The sequence below is a fragment of the Camelina sativa genome, chromosome 1 (genome assembly GCF_000633955.1).
Source record: "Camelina sativa cultivar DH55 chromosome 1, Cs, whole genome shotgun sequence".
Taxonomy (NCBI): domain Eukaryota; kingdom Viridiplantae; phylum Streptophyta; class Magnoliopsida; order Brassicales; family Brassicaceae; genus Camelina; species Camelina sativa.
In genome coordinates, this window is record NC_025685.1 from 19,665,196 (window position 1) to 19,688,935 (window position 23,740).

The 23,740-nt window shown below is 35.6% G+C and overlaps 3 protein-coding genes and 1 long non-coding RNA gene across 5 annotated transcripts; all 4 read right to left on the minus strand.

Annotated features, from left to right (window-relative positions):
• LOC109132226 lies at positions 3,262–6,883 on the minus strand. Its single transcript, XR_002037479.1, has 3 exons — positions 6,778–6,883; positions 3,577–3,686; positions 3,262–3,395 (listed from the first exon to the last, which is right to left on the minus strand). It is a non-coding gene; the product is annotated as an uncharacterized LOC109132226 (long non-coding RNA).
• On the minus strand, positions 12,963–13,796 carry LOC104699541 (60S ribosomal protein L8-1-like; the record flags this gene model as incomplete). Its single annotated transcript, XM_010414859.2, has 2 exons — positions 12,963–13,509; positions 13,744–13,796. Coding segments are annotated over 2 exons (390 nt in total), but the record flags the coding sequence as incomplete, so codon positions are not given.
• On the minus strand, positions 15,663–23,484 carry LOC104699548 (60S ribosomal protein L8-1). 2 transcript variants are annotated; one of them, XM_010414879.2, is made up of 3 exons: positions 23,287–23,482; positions 16,517–16,834; positions 15,663–16,158 (listed from the first exon to the last, which is right to left on the minus strand). In XM_010414879.2, exons 1-3 carry the CDS (start codon positions 23,406–23,408, stop codon positions 15,822–15,824), a joined length of 777 nt encoding a protein of 258 aa, XP_010413181.1. In that variant the 5' UTR covers positions 23,409–23,482; the 3' UTR covers positions 15,663–15,821. The 2 variants fall into 2 exon arrangements, with proteins under 2 accessions (XP_010413181.1, XP_010413173.1); XM_010414871.2 differs by lacking the exons at positions 15,663–16,158; positions 16,517–16,834 and adding an exon at positions 22,245–22,734 and having other exon boundaries at positions 22,969–23,484.
• On the minus strand, positions 19,162–20,482 carry LOC104699562 (60S ribosomal protein L8-1). Its single transcript, XM_010414889.2, has 2 exons — positions 19,967–20,482; positions 19,162–19,614 (listed from the first exon to the last, which is right to left on the minus strand). Exons 1-2 carry the CDS (start codon positions 20,404–20,406, stop codon positions 19,278–19,280), a joined length of 777 nt encoding a protein of 258 aa, XP_010413191.1. The 5' UTR covers positions 20,407–20,482; the 3' UTR covers positions 19,162–19,277.

Below are 23,740 nucleotides of genomic sequence, written 5' to 3' on the forward strand. Positions count from 1 at the left end.
TGTTGTTGAAGCTGAGAGCACCGTTTGGCACTGTGCCCAAACACACCACAGATTTGGCACTTGCCTTGATAGCCTCTGGTCATACGAGTATCTTGTCGTGAGTATTGATGACGATACTTGTTGCTGTTGTTGTTGTTGTTCCATGGCTGGTGAGGACGATAAGACTGCTTCCCGGAGGCTTGAGATGACCGATTGGTGGCAACATGAGCAGAAGTGGGTCCAGTGGTGACAGCGGACAGAGCAACAGCAAGAAGCTTGGCTTCTTTGTTGATGAGTTTCTCATGAACCTGAATAATCGATGGTGGAGTTTCACGACCTTCCACTTGATCAATGACAGTCTTGTAATCTTCTGGAAGACCACCAAAGATGTACTCGAGTTGCTCTTCATGTGCAAGTGGTTTACCAAGGAGAGCAAGTTGATCAAATCTAGTAGTGAGAGATTGCATATATTCATCAATGGTTTTGTCACCTTTAACAGCTTGCTTGATCTGGAGACGAAGTTGTTGAATGTGACCCCAACTTGGATTAGCATAGGTGGCAGAGATTGTCTTCCACATCTCAGCAGAAGATTTGGTTTTAGACACCAGGGACTGCAAGGCGGGAGAGAGGGTACCAAGAAGCCCACTAAAGATGAGCTTATCTTGTCGTCTCCATGTCGCATAGGCTGGATTTGGAGTAGGCGGATCTGAGGTAGTGAGCATGGAATCTGGAGGGACGGAAGTGCCATCGACATATCCAGCAAGATCGTAGCCGTCAAGGAGGGAGTGAACCTGGAGGCTCCATGTCATGTAGTTTGTTGATGTGAGTTTAGTGATGTTCATCATGTTGATGTTGAGGAGACCTTGTGTGTCAACTGTTTCAGCGATTGCAGCCATGGAGAAATGACGAGAATATTAAATCTGAGAGAAGACTGAAATTAAAGGAAGAAGAATGGAAAAGATGAGAACAGAAGGAAGAAACACGAAAGAAGAAACAGAGGAGGAGGAGGAGGCTGCAGAGATTTAAAAGAAAATTTTAAGAAGGGTATCGATAAGCTCTGATACCATGTAAGCTTTGTATGTATTGCATATTTTACAGAAGGGATTACATCTTAGTATATATACATAAGTCGAGTAGAGGAGACTAGGTTTAGCTAGATATGTAAAGTTCTGTACAAGGAAACAATATATTGCAGAGGTAATGAGATGATACGGACGTATCCTTAACAACAACATCCCGAGCCACTACCACTTTGATGGGTGAGAATTGGTGACCTAATCTCTCTATTTAATAATTTACTTAAACGAACACAAATCAAATTACCCGGTTTACCATGGTTCGCTAAAGAGTTATAGAGCAAAAAAAAACATCTAACTCAATTCTCTGTTTAATTACGGTTCGTTATAGATTACGAGAACTAGCCTACCAAGAATAGTTACGCTCATGTGCCTAGAATTACCCTTTTTCATATGAACAATGTTTCACCAAGAGAACAAAATGAAAAGCTCAACGATAATCAAAAACTTGTGATTAAAATTTGCAAATCGATTATGCATACAATAAGATATCCTCAAACCCCTGACAGTAGATAGTTGTTGAAGAGATCTGCTAACTCTTCTCTAACAAACTATACGCTTTGTTACACACACACACACATCAATAAATACATAACTTCTTCAACTCAATACTCTTCTATCTATTTAATTTATATACAACTCACTGGACTCTCAAGGCGCTGTTACAACAAAATGTTTCTTCTTTCTCTTTTTTAACTCTGTTTCGTGTCTCAGCGACTCCTTTCGAGCTACCACATGTGCATCCGTGCTTATCAACTTGCAAGTGACTGATCATGTTTGCTTCTAACTATATTGTTGTGTAGTTGTTTTCTGCTGGTCTTTATAATTAGTCTAATCATTTATCGATCATGACTGTGTTTCAAACATTATCTCATTTCGTATATTCTTTCTTAAGGCTTTGTTTTTTTTTTTTTTGGTGCAAGATATGATGACATTGAAGGAGTAGTTAATCTTAACAGCTTTGTAGCCACTCCTGCTTGCTTCATATTTCTTATCCGACCAACAAGCTTTAGATCATTCAGCTGCAGACCAACAAGCTTTAGATCCTTCACCTGCAAAACAACCCCTTTTTTTCTCTATTGGTTGTTTTTTTTTTCCAATAGTTCTTCTATATATAGTTTCGTCATTTAGAAGTGTTTTAACGAAAGTAAAAAAAGATGGAACTGAAATCAAAATTTTACTTAAGACTTGACAAATTTTCCTTGGAATTTACAATCTCTACTGCATATATATTAAAAAAAAGTACAGAATTAGCATTGCAAAGAATTCTTAAGCTGTTAAACAAAAAATGCAATTTATTAGCTATGCTTTATAGTTCATAGTTTATATACAATATATGAGGGATTAATTAGCTTTGTACTAAGCTTGTTGAAATGCATTTTCTAGTTAGCCATATTAGAGTGCTTTGAGAAGATTGCTGATTCTAGAGCACTAACTAGTACTCCTACCAAACCTTTGCTGCAAAATGTGAAAACACACGATTCAAAATGCTTAGCATTAGAGAACAAGTGATGAGGACATCAATAGTAAACTTCCGGAAGAACCCATTCTGCCATTTCCCGAAGAACCCGTTCTACTATTTCCGAAGAACTCGTTCTACCAATTCCTGAAGAGCTCGTTCTGCCAATAATGATACAAACACCTAGGACAAGGTTGGGAGCAAGAAGATTCCACAATATTAGAGTCAAGATTAGTATTATGGAACAATTTAACAAGTTCATTGAAAGTCTCATTACTCTCATTGATCTAGAAGATTCCAAAGAGAAGACTCCACAAGCATCATTTTTGCCAGTTCTACAAGGAATTAAAGAACCCGTTCTTTTCATCATTTCCGAAGCAATCAATGAAGAACTGGAGCGTGCATGAGAGTTATTACCAAGGTAAGTGTTTGAATTCAAATAATAAATAATGGTTATTTTCTTGTTTTGCAGGAATCGACCTTTGGGTCTTTTGAGTCTTTTATTTATCTAGATCCTAAAATTGAGTCTGTTATTTTGCAAGTTTAGTTCTTGTTATTTATAATAATATCGACCCTAGAAGGTCCCCCCTGCTGGATCGTTATATAAGGTCCCTTCTCAACATTGTAACCTTTAAAGTTTTTATGAAATAAAATGAGTGTTTTCTTAGGTTTTCTTCTGAGATAGAAGCAACCACCCTTTTCTCCTTCTTCATGTGTGTGATTCCTTGAAGACTGAGATTTGACTTATCATAGATCCTTTCACAGATCTATGTGGCGCCCCTCACTCCACCCATCTGTCTCTTCATCTTCCACTGCTACCGAATAAACAGAACAGTGTTTTCAACCATTTGTCTATTCACCATCTCTTCACTGCATTCCATCTATCATCCAACGAGTAGGCAAAACACTGTTATCAACCATTTGCCTATTCCCATCTATCCACATAGGTTCCTCTCATCTGGGTTCCTATATCAACAAGATCTAATAGGAAAATACACAGAAAACAAAACAGAAACAAATATATGGTTAAACCAGGGAACGAACCCTCCTAACAAGACCAACCTTCTGTGAGGAGGTGCATCACCCAAACCCGTTCTGAAAACTACCATTGTGTTGATGATTACCCTTCTTCTTCCATGAGAAAGCTCCACTAGATCGAATTCATAGCCACTCTAATGACGTAAAACAGAGATTAGAATCAAAAGATCAAAACAGATTCAAAAGAAACAAGTAACATAGAAATTTGACACAACGTACATAGAAAACGCAGTCTCAACATATCATCTGTAAGAGTCTCCAATGGAGATCCAACAAAACTATGAGGATTATAGAGTCTAGAGAAATATTACAAACCCATATAATTGCCTAATGAGAGCAAGAGCTAACATGTGTTCTATATACTCTATGAAAACATAAACAAAGTTATAATGTTTACTAGAAGGATTCATTAGGTCTATTTACTGGTATCGAGCAAGAAGGTTGTACTGCTAAGTATCTGGGGCTGCCTGAATGCTTCAGTGGATCCAAAAGAGACCTACTCAATTTTATTACAGATAGATTAAAATCAAGATTGGGTGGGTGGTATGAGAAAACTCTCTCTTTGGGAGGGAAGGAATTTTTATTGAAGTCAGTAGCTATAGCTCTACCAGTATATGATATGTCTTGTTTTAGATTGACGAAACATCAATGTCGCTGAATCACAAGTGCCATGGCAAGTTTCTGGTGGAACGAAAGTGAGGACAAACATAAAATGCATTTGGGAGAAGATCTTTGAGACGAAGGAGCGTGGTGGCCTTGGTTTTAAAGATATTGGCAGGTTCAATCAAGCCCTTTTGGCCAAGCAGACTTGGCGACTGTTATATGCTCCTGAGTCTCTATTAGCGAGAGTGTACAAGGCTAAGTATTTTGCAGATACTGTTCTTTTTGAAGCCAAGATTGGCTATAGACCTTCCTAGGCGCAGTATTCTTTTTGGTCGGGAGCTATTGGAAAAAGGCTTTATGAATTCTATAGGAGATGGCTTGAGCACTAGTGTTTGGTTAGACAAATGGATTTTTGATGAGGTTCCAAGGCTTCCTTTCAACAGAGAAATGTAGATAGATTTAAATCTGAAGGTATCGACAATGATAACATCAGAAGGGGAGTGGAACACCACACTCCCATAGAGGCTTTTCCCACCGGATGATGTGGTCAAGATACAATCATTTTCCCCTGAGCTATGTCTTCTTGATTGTTATGTGTGGGTGTTTACAAAGGATGGTAAATATTCTGTGAAGACTGTGACTAAGCTCCTTACTAACAAAGCATCAGTTGGGGTTAATCTTTCAGAAGGGGTCAGAGCTGTGAATGAGATCAAGACAAGGATATGGGATACACATACTAAACCAAAGATTTGAATGTTCCTATGGTGAGCTCTGTCTGGTGCCTTAGAAGTTGTAGAGTGTATGTGTAGCCACGGTGTTCAAGTGAATTCTATATGCCAAGAATGTCGAACTGAGGAGGAGACAATTGTACACATGCTTTTTGAATGAACTATGGCGACTTGAGTATGGGATGCTACATTACTTCCCTTGTCGGCTCATGGATTTCTACTTGTGTTGCAAAAAACGTGAATTATCTATTACAGATAATGACTAGAGGAGATATACGGGAAGACCTCAAGAAATGCAATCCCTTGGATATACGGAATGGACATGTTTTGTCAGATAGAGCTCAAGATTCTCATGTGTTGCTAGCTGCGACACCGGAGATGTCTGAGGAATGGCTACGCCATCGAGCCATGGTTCTGCAGGAAACTAACTTAGTGGAGCAACGGGGTTTAACGAGGTTGACACGATGGAATAAGCCTTCCCCGGGAGTTCTGAAATGCAATATACACTGTTCTTGGGTTACTGAAACGTATTATTGTGGTGGAGCTTGGATTCTGCGGAATGATGCACGGAATGTTCAGTTTCATGCTAGGGATGCTTTTCTTCCAAGGAATAGGATTTCAGCAGAGTTGGGTTGTATCCTACGGTGTCTGCAGAGTCTTTGTACCCTTCAGGTTTATTCATGTGAGGTGTGGTCGGATTGTCAAGTGACTTTGGAGTCTCCGTTGGATTGGCCGAACTACCGATCTCAGGTGGAAAAGATTGTTGGAGTAATATAGCTGATGGGGGAGGTATCCTTCAAACTCTCTTCGCCAAAAGTCTACACGTTGGGCAGGGATATTGCTCATAGTGTCACTAGAGATGGAAGGCTCACCTCGTATCTAGCTTTAGGTGGTCCTTCGTGGCTACATGATCGGATAGAAGAGGAAAGAGCTGAATGAGGATGAATCTGGAATATGATTTAGTCTACTATGATGGTTATGTTGGTCTCATTTAACTTTCAATTTTGGTTTTTCTTCTTATTTGTTCTGAAACTTTTCTATTTACTTAATCATCATTACATCGTTAAAAAAAAATATATATTACCTCAGTTCGGTGAATTTGTAATATTGTATGATTAGACCATACAATCAAAGAGGTACCATTGGAATTCCTCGAACCCTGGAACCTTGGTGGCTAAAGCAGTATCTTGACCTCTCCTCCTATAAGACCAACCTTCTTTCCCAACATACCTCTACGACTGAGTTTGTAACATAATGTAGGGAATATTTTAACTAGAGGGGTGGGATAAGAACTTAACTTATGCTTACAAGTCCAAAGAAACTAAATTGAAGTCATGGAGAGGGGTACATAAGTTGAGTGCTCTGTGCATGGCAAGAGTCGTCTTGTCTGATTGATGATATGTTGTTTTCTGCTAATCTTCATGAGTCAAGAGTGTATTAGTATTACCCAATAATCTTGTATGATCCAAAGGAGACGCATATCGAAAACCCTTTGAGAGTTTTTAAAGGTTTTTTGTGATTCTCAAGGAGTCTAAAATGATGAATTTTGGTGGAAGGCTTAAGCTTGTGATTTTCGCATTGATCATCATGTTCGTTGAATTAATATTGAGTTGGAAACAAAGTAAGGCCTTAGGAAGTTTTTTTATATATTTATGTAATGCGTTTAAGACTAATTAACTGGTCCATCTCAAAAGCCAAACACAATATTCAAAAGAGGACAGCGTCTTTTATGTTTCTTCTCTTAACATCAGGTTTTTGTTTAAAAAAAAAAAAAAAATTTGCATTTCCTCAATTCGGTTACCACCGAAAGCATGATTCTCAGTGATAGATGATGAAGACATTGGATGCAATTACTTCATATTGACCCGAAATTGAAAACGTGCAGTTAACTTACCAGAACTAGATGATGAAAATATTGGATGCAATTACTTCAGATTGACCCGAAATTGAAAACGCCCAAATTCTAGGGTTCCTCCGCTGCGAGAGAGAGTATCGGGAGAGAGGAAGAGAGTTTTGGGAGAAAAATAAAAAACGACGGCGTTTTGGCCAAAATTTTAGATTCTCAGTTTTACCGAAACGACGCCGTTTGAACTACTGCGCCAACATGGAATCCACATCAGCAAAATTAAACGGAAGCTTAACAGAGTTAGTCTATAAACATGTTTTTGTATGTTATGGTAAAACATTTAATCTTGGGGTATTGATTTTGAAGTTGAGGTACAGAATTCAAATATTCAGAAACATTAAATATGTTTAGGCTCAGTAGTCAAATGTATGAATTCAACACAGAACAATTGTGGGGGTATGAAAAAACCTGAAAAGACCGTTTTTCCAACTAAATAAGGAGGTAAGACTTGGGGGAAGGATGAAATAATCCATAGCCATTGGGTAAGACTCACTAAGTTTTTTATAGATTTTATCTGGTGCGTTTAACTAATTAACTGGTCCATCTCAAAAGCCAAACACAATATTGTATGTTTTTTCTTTTAAACATCAGATTTTTGTTTTTTAAAAAAAAAATAAATAAATAAAAAATAAAAAAAAATAAGTCACTACCAATCTGAATTACCTCAATTCGGTTACCACGGAAAGCATGATTCTCAGTGATAGACTAACTTTATAAATCTTTGTTACGATACCAATTGCTTCTCCGAACCCCGGTGAGACTCTCTAGTCATGCAGAGTCACTACCACTTTACTCGGCCGGAATTGGTAACAATTTATTTAATTAATTACTACTTAAAACCTTTCTAACATATAATTGGTTTAAAACACACAACTTAATTCCGGGTTTAGTCCCGGTTCTTTGTTCAGCATCTTTGTGGATGACAAGATGACATCAAGATGGTGAACACAGGAGTCGAAGAATAGGGGAAAGGAAGAGGATAGATGGAATCTGCAACACTTCCTTAGCCTCCCCTAATTTTTTGAGTTCGCAAGGTTCCTTAATGCGTGACGCACAAGCATGATTAAGAATTGAGTTGTCGTCATGGCTATGATCTCTATTTTGATTTTGTCTCTGTACTTGGTCTCATGCTCATAATAATCATGCCTATTCTCCTCTTCTCGTTTTCTGCGTTGGTTACTAGTTGCAAGATATCATGTTTGCTTCTAAATAGATTTGTAATTTTCTTGTGTTTTCTCTAGTCTCTACAGTTCCGTAAAATTATTCTAATCAACATGACTGTTTTTCAAAACATTATCTGAAAAAGAGGGATACATAAATAGTTGGTTACGACAAAGCATTGGTGAGCAAGGGAGTGGATTTAGGTCAGAGAGAACTAATTATCAACCTTGAACCTGGAGAGACTCACTTAATGCATCCAACAATGGCAATGTCTTTAATCTTCTTCTTTTAATATCAGGTTTCGCAATTAAAAACTAAACAGTAATTGAAATTTAAAAAGAGGTAATTTGTCTTTACGATGATAAGGACTTTTATTCTATTTGTCTATACAATTTTGGATATGAATCTACATACTATCAACATTTGTTTATTTCTTTTTAATATTTTAATTTAATTATGCTGTAGCATTTTTAGATTTTAGTTATACTATTTAGTTAAATTTGATTTTCTTATTAGAAATTCTTGATATTTTAAAATAAAATTTTCTTTATTATTCTGAGTTTTTATTTTATTGTTTCAGTTAAAGATATGTAAGATCTTTATTTATTATTCCTTTTAAAATAAATATTTTAAATTTCTTATGTTGTAATATTTTTAGATTTTTTTATTTTAGTTTATATTTTATATCTATAAATTATCTAAGACTCATATATCATCATGTTATAAATTTTTATTCTTTTAACACACAACTTAATTTTAGGTTTAGTCCGGTTCTCTTTTAAAGATTTCCATAACCAGAAAAGTGTTACGCTTATGTGCTAGAATTTTTTCTTTCCCTTTTTGGTAAAATAGTTCATGTCATAGGATTTTACTTTATATTTTATATTTGTACTAGATTATTACACAGCGGGACAAGTTTTTTGTTTTTTTTTGTTAATGTAATATTTTAATACTAATTTTGCTAATGTAATATTTTGTTAATTTTAGTGATTTAGTATATAATTTGTGGTATACCACACAACAATTTTTGTTTAATACAATTTTAATTAAATCAGTCTGATTCTAGATATTTAATATTGGTGTTGTTAAAATAGTAGAATGAGGATCTAACTCGTATTGAAATATCAAATTAATGATATTTTATTTTTAGTATTATCAATTCAATCATGTAAGGTCATATAACTCGTCATGTAATATAACTTGTTTGTGTTATTTTGAAAATTTAATATGTTTAAATATTCATAATTTTAAACTTTTTATTAAGTTTAGATATATCAGTTATAAATTATAAACTTCTTAAAATTCTATAATCTACTATATACGGTAAATTTACTATATATGTCTACTAAACACATACTTTTTATATTAATTTAGTAATCTATGTTCGCTTTAAATATTCAAATATGCAGGGAAAAATATACATTTTTATTAACTTATGCATTATATGACGATTCACTATATTTAAATTTTAAAATAAAAAAAAAAGATGATAGGAGAATATTTTTTTAATATAGAATAAATCTTCTAAATATCTATATTAATTATAGAATCTTATTATATAAAGCTTGATGTCAAATTTACTCATTAACGAGATTCTGATACGTGTTAATTGTATTATTAAGATATCAACACATGTCTAGATTACTGCTTAATATGATTGTGACATGTGTCAAATTAAAGATCTTAGATTTTTGACACATGTCTAAGTTAATCGCTAGAAAAGAAAAGTTAAAAAATATTTACCAAAGAAAAAACACTAATCCAAAGGAAAAAGAAAATATTTACCTATCATCGTAACGAAATAGAGCATATATCTTATTATATAAATATATATTTTAAGTGGTATTTCATATCAAATCAAAATCTTAAGTACGCTAGAAAATCATGAACAACAAATACACCAATACAAACCATGAGAGATCAGAAAACCTTGCTAGCAAAAGAAAACGGGGTATCATGAGTGATGGTCAGATTGCTATGATTGAAAAGATACTTGCAGATGAACCTCATATAAGGTTGGATTTAACTATGCTTCATATATGGGTAGACAAACTAAATCAATGTGTAAGTACAATATTTATATAATGCTACACATATATCTTCGACTACTTCCACCAATCTGACTATTTTCACATCTATAAATAATAGACATCACATTATTTTAAAATTTTCATTGATTTTCATTGTCTAACATAGTTTACCAAAATACAGGGTTCCCAAATTACAAATTTGCAACTTAGACGATGATAAGGACTTTTCTTCTATTTGTCTATACAATTTTGGATATGAATCTACATACTATCAATATTTGTTTATTTCTTTTTAATATTTTAATTTAATTATGCTGTAGCATTTTTAGATTTTAGTTATACTATTTAGTTAAATTTGATTTTCTTATTAGAAATTCTTGATATTTTAAAATAAAATTTTCTATATTATTCTGAGTTTTATTTTATTTTTTCAGTTAAAGATATGTAAGATCTTTATTTATTATTCCTTTTAAAATAAATATTTTAAATTTCTTATGTTGTAATATTTTTAGATTTTTTTATTTTAGTTTATATTTTATATCTATAAATTATCTAAAACTCATATATCATTGTGGTTATAATTTTTAATTCTTTTAACTATCTTTTCATTTCTGAAAATTTTATTAGGTTTGTCATAAACTCATTGCAATCGTTTATATATTTTTTCCTCAGTTTTTATTCCAAAATATTTAAGGGTGTAAGAACACATTATTAGTAGTAAAACATAGAGTAAAATTTTATAGAGCAAAAAACATACAACTTATCAATTCTCGGTTTAATTACTGGTTCGTTAAAGATTACGAGAACAAGCCTACCATACCATTATACCAAGAACAGTTTACCCTTTTTCATATAAACAAAGATTCACCAAGAGAACAAAATGAAAAGCTCAACGATAATCAAAAACTTGTGATCAAAATTTGCAAATTTATATGTATACTATAAGCTTTTGGAGAGAAAAGACAACTGATGCAGCGCATCTTTGCAACGACCACGTCCACCGATGGTCCGTGTCGTAGTCGGGCCTTCTATTGTTATTCGTTTAGGATATTACTCGTATGGGCTTTATTTAGGTTTTACGCTTTAGATTAGATTCTTAAGTATGTTAGGGTTTTATTTTATGACTTGACTTCTATTTAAGAGCCGCTAAGCTCTATTGTAAACAATTATTGATTATTGAATAAACAAGTTTTACGAGAGCTTTGTGTAAAGCCTGGAGAGGAGGACTCTCAACTCTAAGAGCTTGTGTTCTAGCCCTGCAAGGAGGACTTGCAAAACCACGTCGATATCGCTCCCGATTTCGACCCTATCCCTATTGCTTCTTCGTCAAGTTACAACATTCTAAGCAAGATATGTTCGTGAATCTGAGTTCTCTTGGAGATCTAGTGTTCTCATCCGTTATTAAGTTTCCGCTCTCTATCAACAACAAAACTTGAAACATATAAAACAGAATCAAATATGTGGTTAAAGAACCCTAGTCAGCACTGGTGGCTGAACCACGGAAGGGAACGAACCTCCTACCAGCATTGCAATAAGTTAAGACCAACCTTCTCTCAAGGAGGTGCATCACCCCTAACCATTCTAACACTACCATTGTGTTGATGATTACCCTGCTTATTCCATCTAGATCGAATTCATAGCCACATGCGTACGAACCTTAGGCCATGAGTTTCTCTTCACAATAAGGTACTATAGTGGCACACGTTACCTGCCCTGAGTATCGGCGTCTCGCTCTTCCGCCACCACCAACTTGACCAATCATAGCCCATGCAACCACTGGGGACAATCTTCTTCGAAACATGATGGCATCTTAATCATGTCAAAACATATGATTAAATTCGTCTTGTGAAACTACATAAACGTATAAACCAAATATATATCTTTGTATACTAAAAAGAGAATAATTAATCATAGAATCAGCTCAAAACCAAAATACAAACAAAAATGGACAATACTTAGGGTTCAGCCCTACGGATGAGAACTTCTCATTCACCCTCTTATAAAATAAGGAAATAAAATTTGTATACATTATAAAATTAGAAACTTAAATCGCTTTTTTATAAACCCAAACCGGTATATTAATTTCGTTTTAATTGTAAAATCTCTAACCATCTCATTTGTAAACCCAAACCGACATATAATTTCGTTTTAATTGTAAAATTTAAACCCTAACCATCTCATTTGTAAACCCAAACTGACATATAATTTTGTTCTAATTGTAAAATCTAAACCATAACCACCTCATTTGTAAACCCAAACGACATATAATTTCGTTTTAATTATAAAATCTAAACCCTAATTCGGATTTATAAACTCAAACTGATCGTTTAATTGTAAAATCTAAACCAAACCAATATTTAACTTTTTAAAAATAAAAAGTATACATAATTTGTTTCCTTATTTGTTTTGCTTTTAAATTTTAATTTGATTTATTTTTTAAATAAAATATTATATATAACATTTTGATTGGTTGAGAGAAGAGGAGGTGAATACAAAGGTAGGTTCACACCTAGGGGTGAACCTATAAATATTTTTCAACAAAAAAATTATTTTCATCAAGCATTCATGATGAGTCCATAGGTTTGCAGCACGATTAAATCAAGGTGGAAAAAAAAAAGTAATTTAAATTACTTTAATTCGGCTAGAACAGTCCCAGCCTGGTGAGATTCTCCAATCATGCTGAGTCACCACCACTTTAACGGGCCGAGACTTGTTGAGATTATCTCCAATTATTTACTACTTAAAGTCTTAAAAGTTAAAACATACAACTCAATTACCGGTTTAATTACACGGTTTACTAATATTTTCTTCCGGTTACGCTTATGTATTAAAAAATTTGCTACTTGTTTTCATATAAACAAGATTCAAAGAAGAATAAACCGAATACTTTAAAGTGTAATATCGTTGAAACAAGCACATGGGGAAAGATTTCTAGAGTGAGAAATGATAATTCAAGCTTGCATTTTAAACGTAATGCTAACATTACATAAATTTCAATATAAGCAATAGAAGAAAACGAAAAACATTGTGCAATGAAAATATGCAGTATGATGCAATAACATAAGCTTTTCGAGAGAGAGAGAATAAGGTCATAAAAATCTTTTAGGGTTTCAGAACAAGGTTCAAAACGAAACACAGACAACAAAACTTGAAACATAGAAAACTGAGAAGCAAAGTATTATGTTTATAACTCTAGTCGGCCTTGGCGGCTGAAGCAGCAGCTTGACCTCTGAGACGACCAGTCCTCCTTGCAGCAATAAGACCAACCTTCTGCCCTGGTGGTGCATCACGCCTAACAGTACTGGCGTGACCAATATGCTGATGGTTACCTCCTCCATGAGGATGCTCAACTGGATTCATAGCCACACCACGAACCTTAGGCCATGAGTTTCTCTTCACACGGTACTTGTGGTACGCGTTTCCTGCCTTGAGCATTGGCTTCTCAGTTCTTCCACCACCAGCAACTTGACCAATCATAGCCCTGCATCCACTTGGGACAATCTTCTTGGAACCAGACGGCAACTTAACCCTATCCAAACCATAACATCATGCATTAGTCACTCTGAAATAAATGACGAAATGATTCCATTAAGGGCATCATAAGCTAAAACACTAAACAATCCACAAATCTGAAATTTATATATAAGCAGTTCATCAAATCCATCAAAATCATCACAATCAACCACCAAACAATCATCAAATCTGAAAATGTTATAAGCATTTCATGAATCTTCGTTAAAAAGATTGGATAAGAGAAACAAACCTAGTAGTGTCGTTGTCAGGGTTGTGAGCGATAACAATGGCGTAATCACCANTTATTGATTATTGAATAAACAAGTTTTACGAGAGCTTTGTGTAAAGCCTGGAGAGGAGGACTCTCAACTCTAAGAGCTTGTGTTCTAGCCCTGCAAGGAGGACTTGCAAAACCACGTCGATATCGCTCCCGATTTCGACCCTATCCCTATTGCTTCTTCGTCAAGTTACAACATTCTAAGCAAGATATGTTCGTGAATCTGAGTTCTCTTGGAGATCTAGTGTTCTCATCCGTTATTAAGTTTCCGCTCTCTATCAACAACAAAACTTGAAACATATAAAACAGAATCAAATATGTGGTTAAAGAACCCTAGTCAGCACTGGTGGCTGAACCACGGAAGGGAACGAACCTCCTACCAGCATTGCAATAAGTTAAGACCAACCTTCTCTCAAGGAGGTGCATCACCCCTAACCATTCTAACACTACCATTGTGTTGATGATTACCCTGCTTATTCCATCTAGATCGAATTCATAGCCACATGCGTACGAACCTTAGGCCATGAGTTTCTCTTCACAATAAGGTACTATAGTGGCACACGTTACCTGCCCTGAGTATCGGCGTCTCGCTCTTCCGCCACCACCAACTTGACCAATCATAGCCCATGCAACCACTGGGGACAATCTTCTTCGAAACATGATGGCATCTTAATCATGTCAAAACATATGATTAAATTCGTCTTGTGAAACTACATAAACGTATAAACCAAATATATATCTTTGTATACTAAAAAGAGAATAATTAATCATAGAATCAGCTCAAAACCAAAATACAAACAAAAATGGACAATACTTAGGGTTCAGCCCTACGGATGAGAACTTCTCATTCACCCTCTTATAAAATAAGGAAATAAAATTTGTATACATTATAAAATTAGAAACTTAAATCGCTTTTTTATAAACCCAAACCGGTATATTAATTTCGTTTTAATTGTAAAATCTCTAACCATCTCATTTGTAAACCCAAACCGACATATAATTTCGTTTTAATTGTAAAATTTAAACCCTAACCATCTCATTTGTAAACCCAAACTGACATATAATTTTGTTCTAATTGTAAAATCTAAACCATAACCACCTCATTTGTAAACCCAAACGACATATAATTTCGTTTTAATTATAAAATCTAAACCCTAATTCGGATTTATAAACTCAAACTGATCGTTTAATTGTAAAATCTAAACCAAACCAATATTTAACTTTTTAAAAATAAAAAGTATACATAATTTGTTTCCTTATTTGTTTTGCTTTTAAATTTTAATTTGATTTATTTTTTAAATAAAATATTATATATAACATTTTGATTGGTTGAGAGAAGAGGAGGTGAATACAAAGGTAGGTTCACACCTAGGGGTGAACCTATAAATATTTTTCAACAAAAAAATTATTTTCATCAAGCATTCATGATGAGTCCATAGGTTTGCAGCACGATTAAATCAAGGTGGAAAAAAAAAAGTAATTTAAATTACTTTAATTCGGCTAGAACAGTCCCAGCCTGGTGAGATTCTCCAATCATGCTGAGTCACCACCACTTTAACGGGCCGAGACTTGTTGAGATTATCTCCAATTATTTACTACTTAAAGTCTTAAAAGTTAAAACATACAACTCAATTACCGGTTTAATTACACGGTTTACTAATATTTTCTTCCGGTTACGCTTATGTATTAAAAAATTTGCTACTTGTTTTCATATAAACAAGATTCAAAGAAGAATAAACCGAATACTTTAAAGTGTAATATCGTTGAAACAAGCACATGGGGAAAGATTTCTAGAGTGAGAAATGATAATTCAAGCTTGCATTTTAAACGTAATGCTAACATTACATAAATTTCAATATAAGCAATAGAAGAAAACGAAAAACATTGTGCAATGAAAATATGCAGTATGATGCAATAACATAAGCTTTTCGAGAGAGAGAGAATAAGGTCATAAAAATCTTTTAGGGTTTCAGAACAAGGTTCAAAACGAAACACAGACAACAAAACTTGAAACATAGAAAACTGAGAAGCAAAGTATTATGTTTATAACTCTAGTCGGCCTTGGCGGCTGAAGCAGCAGCTTGACCTCTGAGACGACCAGTCCTCCTTGCAGCAATAAGACCAACCTTCTGCCCTGGTGGTGCATCACGCCTAACAGTACTGGCGTGACCAATGTGCTGATGGTTACCACCTCCATGAGGATGCTCCACTGGATTCATAGCCACACCACGAACCTTAGGCCATGAGTTTCTCTTCACACGATACTTGTGGTACGCGTTTCCTGCCTTGAGCATTGGCTTCTCAGTTCTTCCACCCCCAGCAACTTGACCAATCATAGCCCTGCATCCACTTGGGACAATCTTCTTGGAACCAGACGGCAACTTAACCCTATCCAAACCATTTCATCATGTATTATTAGTCATTGTGAAATACCAAAAGTAACAAACAAATACATTGTTAACTACCACAAAATAGCAGTATAATCATAGATATTGAATCAAATGCTACAATCAATATCATATTAGCATTTACAATAGCTTTCCCACTTTCTAAATGACGAAATGATTCCATTACGAGCAGCATAAGCTACACTAAACAATCGACAAATCTGAAAATGATATATAAGCAATTCATTCAAATCATCATAATCAACCACCAAACAATACTCAGATCTGAAAATGTTATCAACAGCAAACCATGAAATGTGTAATTACGAGTTACAAAAGATTGGATTAGAGAAACAAACCTAGTAGTGTCGTTGTCAGGGTTGTGAGCGATAACAATGGCGTAATCACCTGAAGCTCTAGCGAGGACACCACGGTCACCAACGTGATGCTCAACGTTGCAGACGACGGCTCCTTCAGGGATAGATCTAAGAGGGAGAACATTTCCGACGACGAGAGTAGCTTTCTTACCGCAGTACAAGAACTGACCGGTGTACATACCTTCGGCGGCGACGAAGAGCTCCTTCTGTTTCTTGAAACGGAATGGATGACGGAAAGTGACGCGAGCGAGCGGCGCACCACGTCCTGGATCGTGGATGATCTCCGTCACGACGCCCTTTNAACATACAACTTATCAATTCTCGGTTTAATTACTGGTTCGTTAAAGATTACGAGAACAAGCCTACCATACCATTATACCAAGAACAGTTTACCCTTTTTCATATAAACAAAGATTCACCAAGAGAACAAAATGAAAAGCTCAACGATAATCAAAAACTTGTGATCAAAATTTGCAAATTTATATGTATACTATAAGCTTTTGGAGAGAAAAGACAACTGATGCAGCGCATCTTTGCAACGACCACGTCCACCGATGGTCCGTGTCGTAGTCGGGCCTTCTATTGTTATTCGTTTAGGATATTACTCGTATGGGCTTTATTTAGGTTTTACGCTTTAGATTAGATTCTTAAGTATGTTAGGGTTTTATTTTATGACTTGACTTCTATTTAAGAGCCGCTAAGCTCTATTGTAAACAATTATTGATTATTGAATAAACAAGTTTTACGAGAGCTTTGTGTAAAGCCTGGAGAGGAGGACTCTCAACTCTAAGAGCTTGTGTTCTAGCCCTGCAAGGAGGACTTGCAAAACCACGTCGATATCGCTCCCGATTTCGACCCTATCCCTATTGCTTCTTCGTCAAGTTACAACATTCTAAGCAAGATATGTTCGTGAATCTGAGTTCTCTTGGAGATCTAGTGTTCTCATCCGTTATTAAGTTTCCGCTCTCTATCAACAACAAAACTTGAAACATATAAAACAGAATCAAATATGTGGTTAAAGAACCCTAGTCAGCACTGGTGGCTGAACCACGGAAGGGAACGAACCTCCTACCAGCATTGCAATAAGTTAAGACCAACCTTCTCTCAAGGAGGTGCATCACCCCTAACCATTCTAACACTACCATTGTGTTGATGATTACCCTGCTTATTCCATCTAGATCGAATTCATAGCCACATGCGTACGAACCTTAGGCCATGAGTTTCTCTTCACAATAAGGTACTATAGTGGCACACGTTACCTGCCCTGAGTATCGGCGTCTCGCTCTTCCGCCACCACCAACTTGACCAATCATAGCCCATGCAACCACTGGGGACAATCTTCTTCGAAACATGATGGCATCTTAATCATGTCAAAACATATGATTAAATTCGTCTTGTGAAACTACATAAACGTATAAACCAAATATATATCTTTGTATACTAAAAAGAGAATAATTAATCATAGAATCAGCTCAAAACCAAAATACAAACAAAAATGGACAATACTTAGGGTTCAGCCCTACGGATGAGAACTTCTCATTCACCCTCTTATAAAATAAGGAAATAAAATTTGTATACATTATAAAATTAGAAACTTAAATCGCTTTTTTATAAACCCAAACCGGTATATTAATTTCGTTTTAATTGTAAAATCTCTAACCATCTCATTTGTAAACCCAAACCGACATATAATTTCGTTTTAATTGTAAAATTTAAACCCTAACCATCTCATTTGTAAACCCAAACTGACATATAATTTTGTTCTAATTGTAAAATCTAAACCATAACCACCTCATTTGTAAACCCAAACGACATATAATTTCGTTTTAATTATAAAATCTAAACCCTAATTCGGATTTATAAACTCAAACTGATCGTTTAATTGTAAAATCTAAACCAAACCAATATTTAACTTTTTAAAAATAAAAAGTATACATAATTTGTTTCCTTATTTGTTTTGCTTTTAAATTTTAATTTGATTTATTTTTTAAATAAAATATTATATATAACATTTTGATTGGTTGAGAGAAGAGGAGGTGAATACAAAGGTAGGTTCACACCTAGGGGTGAACCTATAAATATTTTTCAACAAAAAAATTATTTTCATCAAGCATTCATGATGAGTCCATAGGTTTGCAGCACGATTAAATCAAGGTGGAAAAAAAAAAGTAATTTAAATTACTTTAATTCGGCTAGAACAGTCCCAGCCTGGTGAGATTCTCCAATCATGCTGAGTCACCACCACTTTAACGGGCCGAGACTTGTTGAGATTATCTCCAATTATTTACTACTTAAAGTCTTAAAAGTTAAAACATACAACTCAATTACCGGTTTAATTACACGGTTTACTAATATTTTCTTCCGGTTACGCTTATGTATTAAAAAATTTGCTACTTGTTTTCATATAAACAAGATTCAAAGAAGAATAAACCGAATACTTTAAAGTGTAATATCGTTGAAACAAGCACATGGGGAAAGATTTCTAGAGTGAGAAATGATAATTCAAGCTTGCATTTTAAACGTAATGCTAACATTACATAAATTTCAATATAAGCAATAGAAGAAAACGAAAAACATTGTGCAATGAAAATATGCAGTATGATGCAATAACATAAGCTTTTCGAGAGAGAGAGAATAAGGTCATAAAAATCTTTTAGGATTTCAGAACAAGGTTCAAAACGAAACACAGACAACAAAACTTGAAACATAGAAAACTGAGAAACAAAAGTTTATGTTTATAACTCTAGTCGGCCTTGGCGGCTGAAGCAGCAGCTTGACCTCTGAGACGACCAGTCCTCCTTGCAGCAATAAGACCAACCTTCTGCCCTGGTGGTGCATCACGCCTAACAGTACTGGCGTGACCAATGTGCTGATGGTTACCTCCTCCATGAGGATGCTCAACTGGATTCATAGCCACACCACGAACCTTAGGCCATGAGTTTCTCTTCACACGGTACTTGTGGTACGCGTTTCCTGCCTTGAGCATTGGCTTCTCAGTTCTTCCACCACCAGCAACTTGACCAATCATAGCCCTGCATCCACTTGGGACAATCTTCTTGGAACCAGACGGCAACTTAACCCTATCCAAACCATACCATATATTATTAGTCATTGTGAAATACCAAAAGTAACAAACAAAATCATTGTTAACTACCACAAAATACTTATATAATCATAGATATTGAATCAAATGCTACAATCAATATCATATTAGCATTTACAATAGCGATCCCACTTTCTAAATGAAAGGAATGATTCCATAAAGAGCAACATAAGCTAAACTAAACAATCGACAAATCCGGAAATGATATATACAAGCAATTCATCAAATCCATCACATCTCACAATCAACCACCAAACAAATCATCAGATCTGAAAATGTTACAAGCATTTCATGAATCTTCGTTAAAGATTGGATAAGAGAAAACAAACCTAGTAGTGTCGTTGTCAGGGTTGTGAGCGATAACAATGGCGTAATCACCAGAAGCTCTGGCGAGGACACCACGGTCACCAACGTGATGCTCAACGTTGCAGACGACGGCTCCTTCAGGGATAGATCTAAGAGGGAGAACATTTCCGACGACGAGAGTAGCTTTCTTACCGCAGTACAAGAACTGACCGGTGTACATACCTTCGGCGGCGACGAAGAGCTCCTTCTGTTTCTTGAAACGGAATGGATGACGGAAAGTGACGCGAGCGAGCGGCGCACCACGTCCTGGATCGTGGATGATCTCCGTCACGACGCCCTTGAGGTAACCATTTCTCTCGCCGAAATCGAGGCTGCGGAACTTAGCCGGACCTTTGCGGTGGTGAGTGTGGGATTTGAAGACGGAACCCGCTCCCTTACGTTGAGCTCTGATGACACGACCCATGGTGGAATGCTCTCGGCGGCGGCGACGATGTTTACAATTTTTTAGGGTTTTGAGATCCAACTTACAAAGAGTGTAAAATTCTCCCTTTTATCCTGCAACCTGACGTTTGATCAAACCCTAATGGGCCTTATGGATCTTTATTTCGATATGGGCCATTAGAAAACAAGCCTGTTGTATCTGTTTAAACGCAGACAAAAGCCCATGTTAAGAAAGATAAGTCAAATCTTCCAAACCCATCGCATTGCCATTGATGAGGGGGACTCGTTTGATTTGTTCAATCCCGTATTTAGGATTCAGATCAGACCGATTAATCTGGTTGCTGACCGGATCAAATAGGAAAATAATGAATTTATTTCACTTGCATGTGTATAATGTCAACAATAACATATGTAATGCAAAAATAACAACTCCAAAATAACATTAAACCATTCTATGGAGAAACACATAATATGGGGAAGCTAGCTTCTGAGCACACAATTTTTATATGTTACTAACCTACGGTTTGTACTTTGTCCAATCCGGATTATAATTTCAGATTAACGAGGACGCTAACCGAAATCAAAATTAGTAAAATCGCAATAATGTTTTCTTAAAACTGATTTGAACTTAAGATAAATTAATATCAAGCTGATGAATCTAGATGAAATACTATATTGTATGTATATAACAATGAGTCTTATGATACTTTGAGTTTGAGATATAGGTAATTATGATAAAATGATGATGATGATGATGATGTTATGAAACTGGATATGATTATGAAAACAATTCTAATTCGTCGATATATATCCACTAGCATCTATGATGTCAACAATAGCATATTTTAATGCAAAAAAAAAACAATTGTTTGAAGAACACATAATATGGGCAAGCTAGGTTCTGATGGGGACAATGCATTTTAAAAATTGTTATTATACATATCNCCCAAACCGACATATAATTTCGTTTTAATTGTAAAATTTAAACCCTAACCATCTCATTTGTAAACCCAAACTGACATATAATTTTGTTCTAATTGTAAAATCTAAACCATAACCACCTCATTTGTAAACCCAAACGACATATAATTTCGTTTTAATTATAAAATCTAAACCCTAATTCGGATTTATAAACTCAAACTGATCGTTTAATTGTAAAATCTAAACCAAACCAATATTTAACTTTTTAAAAATAAAAAGTATACATAATTTGTTTCCTTATTTGTTTTGCTTTTAAATTTTAATTTGATTTATTTTTTAAATAAAATATTATATATAACATTTTGATTGGTTGAGAGAAGAGGAGGTGAATACAAAGGTAGGTTCACACCTAGGGGTGAACCTATAAATATTTTTCAACAAAAAAATTATTTTCATCAAGCATTCATGATGAGTCCATAGGTTTGCAGCACGATTAAATCAAGGTGGAAAAAAAAAAGTAATTTAAATTACTTTAATTCGGCTAGAACAGTCCCAGCCTGGTGAGATTCTCCAATCATGCTGAGTCACCACCACTTTAACGGGCCGAGACTTGTTGAGATTATCTCCAATTATTTACTACTTAAAGTCTTAAAAGTTAAAACATACAACTCAATTACCGGTTTAATTACACGGTTTACTAATATTTTCTTCCGGTTACGCTTATGTATTAAAAAATTTGCTACTTGTTTTCATATAAACAAGATTCAAAGAAGAATAAACCGAATACTTTAAAGTGTAATATCGTTGAAACAAGCACATGGGGAAAGATTTCTAGAGTGAGAAATGATAATTCAAGCTTGCATTTTAAACGTAATGCTAACATTACATAAATTTCAATATAAGCAATAGAAGAAAACGAAAAACATTGTGCAATGAAAATATGCAGTATGATGCAATAACATAAGCTTTTCGAGAGAGAGAGAATAAGGTCATAAAAATCTTTTAGGGTTTCAGAACAAGGTTCAAAACGAAACACAGACAACAAAACTTGAAACATAGAAAACTGAGAAGCAAAGTATTATGTTTATAACTCTAGTCGGCCTTGGCGGCTGAAGCAGCAGCTTGACCTCTGAGACGACCAGTCCTCCTTGCAGCAATAAGACCAACCTTCTGCCCTGGTGGTGCATCACGCCTAACAGTACTGGCGTGACCAATATGCTGATGGTTACCTCCTCCATGAGGATGCTCAACTGGATTCATAGCCACACCACGAACCTTAGGCCATGAGTTTCTCTTCACACGGTACTTGTGGTACGCGTTTCCTGCCTTGAGCATTGGCTTCTCAGTTCTTCCACCACCAGCAACTTGACCAATCATAGCCCTGCATCCACTTGGGACAATCTTCTTGGAACCAGACGGCAACTTAACCCTATCCAAACCATAACATCATGCATTAGTCACTCTGAAATAAATGACGAAATGATTCCATTAAGGGCATCATAAGCTAAAACACTAAACAATCCACAAATCTGAAATTTATATATAAGCAGTTCATCAAATCCATCAAAATCATCACAATCAACCACCAAACAATCATCAAATCTGAAAATGTTATAAGCATTTCATGAATCTTCGTTAAAAAGATTGGATAAGAGAAACAAACCTAGTAGTGTCGTTGTCAGGGTTGTGAGCGATAACAATGGCGTAATCACCAGAAGCTCTAGCGAGGACACCACGGTCACCAACGTGATGCTCAACGTTGCAGACGACGGCTCCTTCAGGGATAGATCTAAGAGGGAGAACATTTCCGACGACGAGAGTAGCTTTCTTACCGCAGTACAAGAACTGACCGGTGTACATACCTTCGGCGGCGACGAAGAGCTCCTTCTGTTTCTTGAAACGGAAAGGATGACGGAAAGTGACGCGAGCGAGCGGCGCACCACGTCCTGGATCGTGGATGATCTCCGTCACGACGCCCTTGAGGTAACCATTTCTCTCGCCGAAATCGAGGCTGCGGAACTTAGCCGGACCTTTGCGGTGGTGAGTGTGGGATTTGAAGACGGAACCCGCTCCCTTACGTTGAGCTCTGATGACACGACCCATGGTGGAATGCTCTCGGCGGCGGCGACGATGTTTACAATTTTTTAGGGTTTTGAGATCCAACTTACAAAGAGTGTAAAATTCTCCCTTTTATCCTGCAACCTGACGTTTGATCAAACCCTAATGGGCCTTATGGATCTTTATTTCGATATGGGCCATTAGAAAACAAGCCTGTTGTATCTGTTTAAACGCAGACAAAAGCCCATGTTAAGAAAGATAAGTCAAATCTTCCAAACCCATCGCATTGCCATTGATGAGGGGGACTCGTTTGATTTGTTCAATCCCGTATTTAGGATTCAGATCAGACCGATTAATCTGGTTGCTGACCGGATCAA